The sequence below is a fragment of the Schistocerca cancellata genome, chromosome 5, assembly GCF_023864275.1.
Source record: "Schistocerca cancellata isolate TAMUIC-IGC-003103 chromosome 5, iqSchCanc2.1, whole genome shotgun sequence".
NCBI classification, from domain to species: domain Eukaryota; kingdom Metazoa; phylum Arthropoda; class Insecta; order Orthoptera; family Acrididae; genus Schistocerca; species Schistocerca cancellata.
In genome coordinates, this window is record NC_064630.1 from 521,514,144 (window position 1) to 521,529,608 (window position 15,465).

The 15,465-nt window shown below is 40.4% G+C and overlaps 1 protein-coding gene across 1 annotated transcript in view; it reads right to left on the reverse strand.

Annotated features, from left to right (window-relative positions):
• Nucleotides 1-1,347: 1,347 nt before the first annotated feature.
• Nucleotides 1,348-15,465, reverse strand: part of LOC126188643 (odorant receptor 43a-like) — a 63,058-nt gene continuing 48,940 nt past the window's right edge. The window contains exons 4-5 of the mRNA XM_049930245.1: nucleotides 8,811-8,966; nucleotides 1,348-1,404 (exon numbers count right to left, since the gene is read on the reverse strand). Coding sequence (XP_049786202.1) covers nucleotides 1,348-1,404; nucleotides 8,811-8,966 — 213 coding nt within the window. The remainder of the gene's footprint in view (nucleotides 1,405-8,810; nucleotides 8,967-15,465) is intronic.

Consider the following 15,465-nt stretch of genomic DNA (forward strand, 5'->3'; position numbering starts at 1 on the left):
TGTTGGAAGCCATGTTGTCAATGTATAACAGTCAGATTATGTTGGGCCTTTATAACGTGGGTAATAAATGAATAGGTTAAGTTTGAGTTGTCTTCGTCAGGGAAAATTCTGTAGGTCAGTGTTTAATATGATAAAAATAATTAAAGAACTAGTTTCAGTATATCCCGTGTGTATCGTGTAATCGGTCCACTTGAACCAGTCTGCAGTTCCAAACGTGTACCCTTGGGGTGCTGCTGTTTAGGTGTCCACTTTAGGTGCATTATGTAACAGGGGCTTAACTTTCATAATGTGGGCAGTACTACTACACTCGCACGGAAATAAATACGGATAACTAAATAGCTAAAATTTTAATAACTTGAACAACTTTTCTGCGAGGCCGCCACATGCACGAGGTCACTAGCGGAAGCCGACGCCTAACGCCGTTACTGATGAGAAACACATGTTATCGAAATAAAATGATCTTCAGAGCATTGTCACAAGAAACGAAGAATACAGAAACATAAAATATGTTCAAGAAATATCGGAAATACGCTTATACCTAATAATTTCTATAACGTTCGTTGATTCTTATTGGCTCAGCTCTGTTACTTTAGAATATATGTGATTTGTTTCTTATTTGTTTCATGTAAAGAAGATTTCTGCTGTTGTAATCGAGTACACAGCAGCCTGCTGAAGAAGAAGAAGAAGAAGAAGAAGAACGACGTGAGAAAGGTGAAAGTGAGAACTGGTGGGAGAAAAGAGGTATCGTGTGTATGCATAAACAACTCTGGGAGTGATGAGGTGAGAGGGAGATTTATAACTTAAGATTTTTATTCAATAACCTCACAGAACATTACATATCACCAAAAGAAGGGAAACAGTAGGAAATATTTCCTATTTACTTGATTTACTTGGATGGGACATGAACAAACGTTAATGGTTATTGACGGTCATCCGAAATAAATTTGAAGTAACACCGCTGAATGCGAATATCTTGGCATCAGCTGTGTTAGGTATAGATATACTACTTATTAGTGACTTGTAAATATTTGTGCCGGACCGGGTCTGATGTCAAGATATTCGCATTCAATGAATTCATTTTGAATTATTTTCATATATTCAATTGTCTATTTATTCCGCTTTCATGCTGTGGGTATGACATCTTAGTTTTTATTTAAGTGTTCAGCGCTATCTCTGACTGTTTCGTTGAGACTCATGAAATATCCATACATCTGTACTTTTCGATAGCTAGTAGATAAGTCCAAGGTTCTTTTTGTTGACATGTCATAAGCAGCAGGGTGTATCCCTTTACCATCTCGGTGACAAGCAGGGTGCGTGCAGTGATGGCAGATGCCCGATGTTGAGTCTTCAGCGTCCAGTGAAGTTCTGAAGAACTGCATAGTAAGAGTAACCAGCGTTCAGCAACTGCAACAGTTGAGTCAGAAGTGAGCCGCGGTTTACCCATATACTGCAGTACATGTAGCAGTAGCAGAGGTGAAACAACAAAATGATTCTAACAACAGATTGGTCAGTCAGTTCTTTTTTTCTTTTCTTTTTGTTCTGTCGAATGAAGCAACTGAAAGTAACTAGTCACCATGGTTACGTAAGCTCTACAGATGTTTTCCACCCACATTCTGGATTAGAGTGGTTTTACCTAATGTTAGACAACAAACTGAAACAAGTCTCTGACATTTAAGTCATCTATGTGAATGTTTTGACTCATTGTCCGGACAGGAGTGGTTTCACTCAGATACTTGTTCAGAGTTTTCGGATAAACGTGAATTAGGTTAAGGGTTACAAACTTTTATAACGACAAATAACGCATCATATTAGAAGTGAAAGTAATTCATAAATGAACTATTTTTAGAAATTCATATACTTATTTACATAAATACAAAGTTTTTGTACTTCTGGCATTACAAAGTATTTGGCTGGTTGTGAGAGACTAATAACTGATGCTACATTGTAAATTTATGTTGAAATAAATGAATAATTGTCTTTATAATTTATGTTTATTGAAGATATGTGTCTTTGTTCCCGTCTGTTTGCATCGGCGTACAAAGGCGCCTGATAGTTGTAAAAAAGCGGATACGTACTAATGACAGAATTTATTAAATATGAAAGGTGGGAACCCTTCATGACTTGCCATCTTTCAGATTTCTCTGGGGTTCTACCAACAAACTGAAGTCTGACACTTGCTTTACCTACAACTGTGCCAACGTAAGCGTTCGGTGTAATACTCAACCAAGTGTTACACCCGAGTATTTGCGTGAGCTGACCGGTTTCAGTTGTGACTTTTTGATGCTTTAGTCATGGGTCACTACGTTTTCTCGTTTTGTTGCGTGCTCATTTTTAAATTTTTGAACTTTTAAAGCAAGCTGCTGATTTTTTAAATATTTGCTGATCTTTGAAATGTTATCATGATCTCATATTTGTGCAGGTCTTTCATTTGCAGATATCTGTATCATTTGATAGAAATCTGTGGATTGTGCAAGTATTAACACTGTCAGGTCGTTAAAATACTAAATGAATGCAAGGGTTCAAAAGTACTGTCGCCGAAGGAGAAATCCTTGTCTCATAAGACTAACCCCAATCTAGAAAAGAGTGGGGACCGTTTCGTCACACCTCCGTGAGAGGGAAGTGCCACGCCAAGCCCTGATAATCAGCTTCATAGACTGCATTTTTTCACAGCTCACTTCCAGTCTCTCATCTCTTACCGATAAATGGCTCTGTGCCACAACTAGTAAGCCAACATTTATTATATATGGGACTTAACGTTCCACAACTATATATGGAGGTGACACAAGCGTGGTCGGCTGCTGCAGCCACCACTTTGTTGCCCGTTATCACTTAGCACAGGAGACAATACATTTTTACAACTGTTAATATATAGCGGTTGGATAGAAATATGGAAACATCAAAAACACAACACCTTACCACGCCTAGCACGGTGTAGGAGACCCGTTGGCATTGTAAACAGCTTGCAGCCATCTGGAATGGATAAATACAGGTCCCGTTACAGATTTGACAAAATTGTACAAGGTCAGGACACTGCGATGGAGGTGGATGGCGATCAGGCACCCTCCTTTCCAAAATAGACTATAAAGCCTCGATTGTACTGAGGTCTGGTAATTGTGGGGGCCCAGGGAGATTTGACATTTCATCGTTGTGCTCATCTAACCAGTCCTGGACAATCAAAACTGTTTGAACAGGGGTCCTGTCAGCTTGAAATACAGCATCACCATCTGGAAACAAATATTATACAATGGGAAGCACCTCATCAGCCAAAATGGTCACATAATCGCCAGCAGAAATGCGAACGTTCAGAGTAGCCATGGGTCCCATCGAATACCACGATATGACTGCCCAAATCATCACCGAACCACCATCATATTTCATTCTTGGGAAGTAATCACGACCACAAGGTCCGCAGCTCGTGGTCTCGCGGTCGCGTTCTCACTTCCCGAGCAGGGGGTCCCGGGTTCGATTCCCGGCTGGGCCAGGGATTTTCACCTGCCTCTAGATGACTACCCAGTCATTGTGTTGTCTTCATCATTTCATCATCATTCATGCAAGTGGCAAGATTGGACTGAGGAAAGGTTGGGAATTTGTACGGCCGCTGATGACTGCGCAGTTGAGCGCCCCACAATCCAAACATCATCATCATCATCATCATCATCAACATCAACCACAAATTGGAAGCAGTGTGAAACAATACTCATCCAACCAAATGATATTCTTCCATTGCTCCATACTTCAGGTTTTATGGCTTCTGTACTACATTTTCCTGTTATGAGCAATTGCATCACTGATGTGCTGATTTGAAATTGCGAGTCACCCTTCAACCCCAGCTTATGGAGCTCCATTTGTGTTGTTCTGGTGCTGACAGGGTTTACGAGTGCGCCATTCAGCTCTGTACTGACTTTTGCAGGTGTCGTCCTCTTATTTTTCGTCATAGTCCTCTTCAATGATGGTCTGTCACGATCACTCAACAAACAGTTTCGTTCGCGTTGTGACTTAGTGGGTGACGTTTTATTGCTTTGCCTGTACGTGGTATAAATCTTCGAATTGATGCCTCCTGAAACACCAAGAACATCGGCTCCCTTAGTTACGGAAGCACCATTTGTACTGTGGAGCATCAGCTGTGATGCTTTGCATACCTCTATGATGCTGAAGTTCGATCTATGGTGAGCACAGACGGGAAGCACCCTACACGATCATGCAACTTAATTAAAGGAGATGACAATGTCACCAATGGAAATGTCTTACTGAATGTTAATTAACAGGCGTGGTCCAATGAAATACGACAATATGGGTACCATACTACTTACATATACATATTAATGGTGGGAGAGATAATTTAATCTATAACGGAAATAAGTGGTCATTGTAACAATCATGCTTATTTTCGAAAAGCAAAACATATGAGATGAGATAAAGAAATGAACATTTAATGCCTGGATAAAGGATTCAGAAAATGGACTCTAGCCTCCGCTGAGGTGGATGAACAAGATAAGTGCAAAGTTATGCCGATAACATACGAGTACGACCAGTGGCTGTAAGTATTGTTAGTAAATTACAGACGGAACACGGAAAATTAGGATCGAAGATCAATGAGATCGCCGAAACGCCTATTGAAAGCATACTAGCTGGTTGCGAAATATTAAAACGGAATAATTGTCCCATAAAGAGAGGGAACTAATATCGTGTCACTACGGAATTTGCGATCACGATGATGGCCCATTTTACCACCTCATAGCGTAAAGCTGAAAGCAGTGGCGACGTCGGCTGGAGACTGAGTTCAGTTCTCTCTTTATACTGCATTCTCAAGAAGAGACATTCTTGTGTTTAATTCAAGGCTCACCTCATCCTTTGTCCAGCAACAAGTCTGCATCTACTGTTTCCTAGAAGCGTAACATGATGTCATTACCCTCAAAACTCCTAACATGGAGAGTGCTCGTTCATCACCTAGCATGAAGTTTTCTCTCTTCAGCCATCTGAAGTGTATTGTTTTCTTTCTAAACAGTCTGTAACTTCACTCTTTTTGTCACAGCAGGGACCCCACCTGCCAACCATTGCAGACATTGCGAGTTCCATCCAGTAAAACTCAAGTACAATTGTTAAACAATCTCCTACTCTTTCGCATTTTCTGTATTTACAACCAGTAGTGCTGTGGGGTGAAGAGGGAGGCGGAAAATCTCACCCACTCCGTCGTAGAACTCCAAACAGACCTATTAGATACCCAACACGTGGAGGCGGATGAGCTCCAACCAGAATGCTGGTTTGCAAAAATTTAAACTGAATGTTATTTTGTGATGTTGCTCCTGAGTAGACATGTTAGCCGCCTCTGGGAAGCAACATCGCTTGAGATTCCTTATCTTGCTAAAAGGCTGTGTTTTTTCATCAGAAAAAACATATGTGAATACTTATCTCAGAAACTGCTGCAGGATTTTGATAAAGTTTTCACTAACAGCTAGACTTATTCACAGGGAAGGTTTATGTACATGTCAGATGTAATGTCACGAGAGTATGGGATCGGGGACGCGAATGAACGTGAATGCTGGTCTGTCTACCTGAGGCTGCGACTTTACCTCCGACTCTGATGATTTTATGGTGTCTGGTTCCTCTTAAAAGGACTGTGTAGCTGGTGGGCTCCCAACTGTGCCGTCCATTCGAAAATAAGGAAGTAAAACAGTCAGTCACTAGAGGTCCCGCATATTGACTGCAGTTATTATGCAGTGCTCAATGATTGACTAATTGTTCATGGGAAAAGAGCATAAAAGTGATCTGAAATGTGTCGGGAAACAGTTTGACAGGAAACTGGACACCTACGGTATGAGCAACAACAATGTGCCCAACTTCGAATTGAGTTAGCTTCAAAATGATGCACTCACAACTACCCAAAACACTGAGCTGGCCACTAATGAACTTTCAACATAAGCAGAACATTGTACAGGTGCTTCTCGTGCTCAAATACTACAGCATAGCCTACAGACTATGACACCACCTGTATGTATGTTCAAACATGTATTTCTCGCGGTGTTTCCATGTTTCTGTCCAACCTCTGCATATACGAATATTTCCCACTAGGTGCTTGAAATATGTTTCTTCGACACGTGTGTGAAGTTTCAAACAATTCAGACAGATGAAAGTGACGTAGTGAACAATCAAACGGTGTCTGCAATACACTAGTTACAGCCGGTGTGCTGTTGTTGAATTCGTGGTTGTGGAAAAATAAACAGCGGAGAACATCTAGAAACGTTACTGTGCAGTGTATGGTAATGATGTAATTGATAGGACTACTTTTGGGCGATGATTAAAGAGAGTTAAAGCGTCAGAAAGAGCAGCAACGGCAACTGACATCCCTCATCGGCAACTTTCGGTGCGTCCTAGCACAGCTACTGCTCCCGACACAGTGAATTGCTCGGATACCATTATTCGCGGCGACGAGCGCCTCATTATTCGACAGTTTGCTATCGGTAAACATTGAATTTGCCTGTGCATTGACTGAGGCTTACTGTTATTTAAAGGAGTGTTCAAGTGCGTTCCACGAAGGCTCACAACAGACCACAAGATTCATTTCACATGAATTATTGGAGCTTTTTGAGACCAATTGAGAAGCCTTTCTGTCATTGAACGTTATAGGTGGCGAAACCTGTGTATCTCATACTGACCTGTAAACAAAAAGGCAGTCATTGGAGCGGCATTATCACGGAGAGTTATTTGTTGAACGACCTTTTTACTTTCACAGAAAACTTCATAAAACTTTTTATTTTGTGTTAATATACTTCTCATTTCATTTCATATTTCTCTTAGATTTTTGTCAGTACGGATTTTATTAGGTTAGTGCGCTAGTTTGTAGCTTTTTCGCAAGTTTAATAACGACAACAGATACATATAACAGAGACTTCACATCAATAATACAGTGTCCTTAGGCACTTACAACAGGGTGCCGATGATGGAGTAACTTTTCGAATGGTTCAAATGGCTCTAAGCACTATGGGACTTAACATCTGAGGTCATCAGTCGCCTAGACTTAGAACTACTTAAACCCAACTAACCTAAGGAGATCACACACATCCATGCCCGAGGCAGGATTCGAACCTGCGACCGTAGCAGCAGAGCGGTTCTGGACTGAAGTGCCTAGAAACACTCGGCCACAGCGGCCGGCAGTAGCTTTACGATGCCGCGACTGTAGAAATTACGTGGTGCTGAGACAAATAAATTGTTAAGCCATGTTCGGAGAGGCTTTTCATCCGGGAGGAAAGTTCCTTGAAGGTTGTTCAATTGACACTGGAAAATGTGAAAACCTGAGGGTGCAAGATGAATAACGTGGGTGCGGCATGACTTGCCAACCCACTTCTGTATCGTTGAGTTTTTTGCCAATATAGGAGAGTGGCGGGGGGGGGGGGGGGTGATTATCATGGAATAGTGTCACTTCACGCAGTCTTTCTGGTCGTTGTTCTCGGATTGTGTCTGCAAGACGTCTCAGTTGTTGACAATAAATGTCCGTAGTGATGGTTACAGCTCGGAGAGGAATCTGTAATACACCACACTGTCGTTGATGCACCAGCTGCATAACATTATCTTTTTTGGATGAACGTAGGTCTTTACATGGGAAGTTGCTGCTTTGTTTGGGCTCCCCATTACTCGTCACCAGTAACGGTGAAGATAGGATTGGTCGGTGTTATTCAGGACCCAATTGACGACGAGCAAGCAGAGATGCACATTTAGCTACCTTCTGATTTTTGTGATTTTGGCTGAGAGCATGCAGTACCTATACACCCAATTTTTGAACCTTCCCCATTACACGCAAATGTCGCACAATGGTGGAACGACTACAGTTCATCACAATTGTCAGTTCTCGAGTAAACTGACGGGGATTATTGTGGAGTAATGCATTTAATCGATCTTCATCAAACCCTGAAAGTCTTCCTGAACTTGGAGAGTCGCTGATGTTAAGAAGATGTTCTTTAAAACGGGAACAAAATTTTCTTGCCGTGCTCTGTCCAAAGGCATTATTCCCATACATGGCATACAAGTTTCAGGGCTGCTTTCGATGCTGTCACCCCCCTACTGAACTCAAACAGAAAAATATATCGAAAGTGTTCCGATTTCTCCACTTGGCACTCCGTTTTTTTGCGCCCAAGTTCCTGTCACAATCTTCAAATGACAAAACAATAATACGTAAACACAAATAGCAACAGTTAACTGCCTGCCGTGGTGGCCGAGCGGTTCTAAGCGCTCAGTCCGGAACCGCGCGATTGCTACGGTCGCAGGTTCGAATCCTGCCTCGGGCATGGATGTGTGTGATGTCCTCAGGTTAGTTAGGATTAAGTAGTTCTAAGTTCTAGGGGTCTGATGACCTCAGATGTTAAGTCCCATAGTGCTCAGAGCCATTTGAACCATTGTGAGCCAACATTGAACTACAAATAAAAATTGACAATCCATAAATAAACACATAGCAACCGCAATACCAACATGCAAAACAAAAACACTACGAACTTATGTATTAACGTAATATATCCATTTTTTCTGCCATTGCCAGCTCCTTTGTTAACCAAGTACAAAGGGAGGAGTAATGATAAATACTGGACACGAATTTTGAAAGGATCATGTACTGACTCTACGTCGTTTTCTAAACTGAGTACTCGAACTGCCCCTTTGAAAGAACCATTCTATGTTACCTCCGGAGTCTTTGTCCAGTTGAGATATTGGTCCGTCTGTAAGGACCAAACTGTCGTCAAGATATGGCATCGTCCGAAAACAGAACAGAGAACTAATGCTGCGACGCCCAAAACAAAGTGTGCGAGCAGTAGTTAAACTCTTACCGAGAGGAAGGTGGCCCTCTGTATGGGGTAGATGCCGCCGGCGGTGAGTCTGAGCGCCCTCTGCGCCCTCGCCATGACCAGCAGCGAGGCTTTGCGGAATCTGGCGTCGGCGTCAGGCCAGCCACAGCTGTATGCCGCCAGAGACACCAGCTCACCCTACAACCACGAAGCCGTTTCGTCACGCACAGCCGAAACAGCTCCACTTTTGTCTCTACCTGAATAGAAACTATTTCTTCAATGTTACATGCATCTCAAACGTAAGCACCTTGCACATTAACACTCCAGACAAGTTATCTTAAGAAATCATGACACAGAGGGATTTAGCGACTTCTGCTGGTACTTTCTCAGTGACATGACCAAGTGTTATTAAAATATTATGGATTCTAGTCATAAAAATAGCCGTGAAACAGGTAGTCCAGTATCTTAAAGAGTTCAGATCATTCGAAAATACAGCCACTAATAAAAAAATAAGTGATCACAATCACAATTTAATGTAATTCTCGAAATTTATAATAAAATATAATTGAAGCAATGTGTCACAATTGAAGTTCATATATTTGGCGACTACTTTCGAAGCAGCTGGTTAATTCTCATGCCTGGCCTACTGAGGTTGTGCTGAAAGCCCCTGATCTTAATAACAAACATCTAAATGGCAATACATGCTTTATAAAATGTTCGCAGATGACTCTCACAATCAATATGTGCATCTAAGCAACGCAGAATCGAAATGGAGTCTCTTGCTTCGGGGCACATGTTGATTCTGACAGTCATGTGCGGACATCTCATAAAGCATGTATTGCCATCTTGATGTTTGTTATTACGATCAGGCACTTTCAGTGCAGTCTCAGTAGGCCACGGTTGAGAATGGACCAAGTGGTAAAAACCAGTCGTCAAACGTATGTACTATGACTGTGACACACCGTTAATAAACACTTCATGAAGGATCAAAAAGGTTGCTGCTCCCTTTCAATAAAATTTTGAAACTAAAAAATAACTGAAGTCTGCTTCTACTTTTCCCACAACTGGTCTTGAGACTATTATTTATTCTCCCGATAGCACTTAGTCAATTTAATATGATTTATTTAATTTATTAAGCATTCAACATGAGAATGTTACCACCTTGTTTTAAAACTGGTTAATATTTTCACACGTTAATATGTGAACGGGGATCGAAATGCACGTTTCTAACTCACTTGGTAAATTACTGTAGTCTCTAATAACCAAATGAAATACTGTATTGGCTTCGGACTCGAGTAATATTTTTGATGGACGGTAGTTTCACCTTTGTTAACTTTATATAAAAATGTCACCATAATTGTTTATGTACAGTATCCACTAATATTATATAGTGACTATTATCGAAAATTAGTTCAGCTAAAACAGTAATTGGTTCAGTGGTAGTTTTTATTATCATTTCCACCTGTTTTTCACGAAACTGTCAAATTTCAGGCAGAATTATAATTCGTCGTCTTGGCAATTCTTTAGTCTCTCGCTATTGCTTGCTTGTGCTCCGTGTGTGCCAAATCTCAAGTGATTGTTCCAGCAGCATTCGATGTTCTATCGAGCCCTGCGGTCTACTAGGACATATAGAGATCGTTCGAACGCGAGTGTCGTTTACACGGCCCTCCTCAACAGTCTGGATCAAGCCTTTCAACTAGACCACATTCCGGTTACATGTGTGTACCTTACCTACCCCATTAATCATACCAAGCAGATATAACGTACAGTTTAACGTGGAAACTGAATCACGTGTCGTTTTTGTCGAATCTTCATACCAGTGATAGGTCATGCCTAGTTTAAAGGCACACTGAAACTCTAAGAAAATCGTTGCGCCATTTAGTGCTTTAAAATGCTATCCTGCCCTGCCTATAACTGGTATATTGTTGAATAAGTGACGTCATAGAATACAATCACAATTCTGTCACTGGATACCAGACATAGCATTGGCATCACCAGAACGGGAAGAAATTACATGTGGTGTCCCACAAGGATCCATCTCACGGCCATTGCTTTTTCTTGTGTACATTAATGATCTCTCATCAGTTACACTGAAAGAAGCAGAGTTCGTTTTGTTTGCAGATGACACAAGTATTGCAATAAATAGTATGTCGAGTGTAGTTCTAGAAAGAGCTGCTAATGATATTTTCATGGATATTAATAAATGGTTTAAAGCCAACTCCCTGACAATAAACTTCGAAAAGACTCACTACATGCAATTCAGAACATGTAAGAGGTTTTCACCCAGCATGTGCATAAAGTATGAAGAAGAGCAGATAGAAGAGGCTGACAGTCTTAAATTCCTGGGATTACAACTTGATAATAAATTCAGTTGGGAGGAGCACACCACAGAACTGCAGAAACGCCTTAACAAATTTGTATTTGCAATTCGAGTGTTAGCAGGCATAGGTGACATAAAAACGAAAAAGCTTGCATACTTTGCCTACTTTCATTCCATAATGTCATATGGTATAATATTTTGGGGTAACTCTTCAAGTCAAACAAAAGTTTTCAGAGTCCAAAAGCGTGTAATACGTATTATTTGTGGAGTAAATTCATGGACGTCCTGTAGAAACCTCTTCAAAGAACTGGGTATACTAAATACTGCCTCTCAGTATATTTACTCCTTAATGAAATTTGTCCTAAATAATATATCTCCTTTTCCAACAAACAGCTCAGTTCATACATACAATACCAGGAACAAAAATGATCTGCACAAGGACTTAAAAGCACTTATTTTAGTTCAAAAAGGGATCCACTACTCAGGAACACACATCTTCAATAATTTGCCAGCAAACATAAAAAAATTTGTTACAAAGAAAGATCAGTTTAAAAGGAGCCTGAAAGACTTACCAGTGGCCAACTCCTTCTACTCCATTGACGAATTTGTTAATAGAAACAAATGATGTATTGTATATGCTCATACTATTAGTATTGTTATTTCAGCTTAAAAAAGATGTATTGTATATACTCATACTATTAGTATTGTTATTTGCTTAAAAAAATTGACATGTTCCACATTCACGAGGATCTCCTCAGCACGGATCTATGGAACGAAAAACTAATCTAATCTAATCTATTAAGATTAATCGCAGGACACGGGTGTTAGAACTATTTCGTTAACTCTGTACGTTGGGAAAGTCAATAGTTGTAAATAATTGATTCTTGCAGTTGTAGTTACTGTTGCTCATTGTGATGAAAATAAATAGGGTATTATTTCGCCAAGTGGGTGCCTGGATCTCGAAAGAGTTTAGGAACAATATGCTAATCTTCTTCTTGATCTCCAAGTTCAATCATAATTCCTCCTACAAAAATCATCAATGATGCAGATGCGTCGTATTCTCATAATTATGTAATCATATATAAATGTAACTCCTTTAAAACTAAACACCAGTTGAAGTCAGTATACCGTGTATTTCTCACTTTTAAATAACAACGAAACACTTTTTGCACATGGATACAACAGGGACTAGTTAATGCCGACTCCTCTCCTCCACAGCCCACAGCCAACTCCCTACGTGAAAGAGTAACGTGAACCAAAGATACAAAAGTTTTACAACGATAACTCGTACAATACGATTCATGTCGCTATTTGTTCACAGATGACATATAATGTAGATTAATTGACATCGAAGAATGATTGCATTTTTATTAAATTTGGATAATCAATTAGGCTTGGCAGCAATAAATTATAATGCTTTTTAAATATTCCGTATAGTTTACATTGCTTCAGAGATACAAAAGCACAAATCTTGTGATAGAATTATCAGAATACGCTGTATAATTATCCTCACTTAAAAGATATAGCTGTTACTTGTTAAAGTGACATAACGTGCATCTTTGGTTAAGATAAAAATTCTCTGCTGATAACTGGTGAGTGGAATTACAACTTTCCACTTGTGGTAATCAACGTTCCCAGTAGGAAGACTAAAACACAAAGTAATAGGTTTTCAGAACCCTGCTGTTCTGTTCACTTTTTCTGTACGAAGGCACTGACCATAGCGATAATAATAATAATAAAGGTAGTACACATAGCATCTCTAAAGAAAATTTATTATTTTAATATTCATTCAGGGTACACTAGGAACAACAAACATTTCCACCAAAAAGTCAATCTCAACAGCCATCTGTCCGTCTGCCCATATGAAATTGTTTCCTTCTGACTCTCTGCAGTTTGGTGACAAGTAGGTGAGTGTGTGTTTTGCATACATGTTTATTACACTTTCCACACACGTGTTTGTTTTATTGTCATTGCTTCAAGGACAGAACTTAGAACGTGCACGTTTAGAAGAGTTTCTTGTTGTTGCTGATTTAGCCACACCTGCCACTCCTTCAAGGTCCTGGATACTCCTCATCATTCTCGAAGAATCTTCTGTTCTTGGAAAATGCTTCCTTGGTGCAATATGCTCTGCAACCAGTTTCTCCAAAATTATTCTCCATTTAGTCAGTCTTCTTGCCTTCGAGTTAGTAGGGTCAATTGAAATCCGAAGACATATGCATTACAAGCAGCAACATCACGAATATTGCAGAAAACTAAAATGGGCCATCTATTGTTTCTTTGTTTGCATTTATATGTACCTGTAAGCCGATCGAGTGTGTCTACAGCCGCTTTGATTGAATTATAATCTAAAATATTGTTGGCTTCTTATCAGCACTGTCACTTATTTCCCAACCACGGTGGAGAGTACTCGTTAGTACAACATTCTTATTTCTCTTAGGAATATAACTGACCACCGTAGTGCCATTTGTGAAATAAAATGAAGAGCTATGACCCTCCTTGTTGGTCACAATTTGTGGAAGCTCTGGCTTATTTTTACGTACGGTTCCTAACGTTATCAGTTTCCTTTTTAGGGGCAGGTGTCCCAAATTGTTTAACATTAAAAAAAGCTGTCACAAGTTACATGCTGACCTCACAAATCAGAGGTAAGGTCAGCAATTGCTCGCATTCCCTGATTTTTTTCCTGGCGCTGATCCATTCTCCTTTCCAGTATAAATTTGGGCTTTCAGTACATATGAAAATTTGCTGTCACACAGAGTCCATATTTTGATCCCATGTTTTGCCGGTTTGCTTGGGATATACTGCTTGAATTGTCTCCAAATGCTACCAGCTGCTCATCGAAGGTCACATTTTTCCCTGGATTATACAGTTTAGGAAGATTCTAGCCACTTCCCCAGATACTGCGAATTGCGCCGAATTTATCAGTACATCTTCTTTCCTCTCTTGTGGCTGTCTTACCAAATTGCAATACGATGGCGATATTTTACAAAATGTTCAAATGTGTGTGAAATCTTATGGGACTTAACTGCGAAGGTCATCAGTCCCTAAGCTTACACACTACTTAACCTAAATTATCCTAAGGACAAACACACAGACCCATGCCCGAGGGAGGACTCGAACCTCCGCCGGGACCAGCCGCACAGTCCATGACTGCAAGTTATACGCTCCCAGAGCTGAAGAATGGGACTGGGGTGGTCGTCGAAAGGTTGTGCACACAAATGGAAACAACTGCTCGGCTAAACAACTGAAAGCACACTATTAATCGGCCATCCTATTATAAACTGAGGTCTATATATATGTATATAATTTCCTCCAAGCTTTTCCATCCATATATGAAAACTTATCTCAGGAACTGCTGCAGGATTTTGATAAAGTTTACATAATTTGTAAATATTTCCTATTAACTGGTCGAAATATGATGTACCCCGCCGTGTTTTTCTATCTGAATATGAAGGCTAATCTCAGCAACTAAACTAGGGATTTTCATACGGTTTTCACCAACAGATATAATTATTAGAGGAAGGTTTATGTATTTAATTTATTACCGCTCCTCTACCCCCACCACAGACAGGTCGTCTGGCCATAGATACTTAATGCTACCCTTACGAACCCAGGGTGGCTTGCTAATACGAGGGGTGTCCATTAAGTTCCTGTCAGTAGAGAATGGAAACCACAGTTAAATTCCCATAAAGCTTTGCACAGATGTGTTGGGCAATGTCTCTAGTATGCCTGTCGATCGCGTCACGTTGCACTTGGAGTTCTATGTGCACAGGAAGCACGTAAAGACGCTTAGGAAATAGTGTCCCCCGCCAAGTATGTGTGCCCGCCGAGAGATTTCGCCTGATTTCGAGCAAATTTCACAGAAGCTCTCCAGAGTACATTGCGGTATCAGACTTCTGGAAGAGCGGGTTACACCGAGATACGGCCTAGTCACAAAGTAGCGATTTATTCAGAATTAATCTGTGACTCTGCAATGAAATATATTTCATGGTCTACGCTCTTACTAAATGAGTGATCCATTACTGTTTCAGTTACATCGATACCTATCTTCTACTGCCCATACTTCACATAAGTTCTCATCTTGCTGTAATAGAGGATATGTCTGAGACATGGCTTAGCTGCAGAATTAAGAGCCAACGTCGCTCTGAAAACAATTGTTAGGATACGGCAAGATATGCAGGTGATCCATGAAGTACTGAAAGTAGGAGAAAGCTACTTGCAGAATAGAACCTTTGAGGCAAACGTGAGTCGTACTCAGTGAAAGCGTTATCCGGAAAGGTAACTAGGGTCTTTTGCCACAAAGGAAGTTATGAATCTAGCTGCAATAACAAATGGTAATACAAAATGCAATGGAAAAAATCGATTTAAAGTTGCGTTATC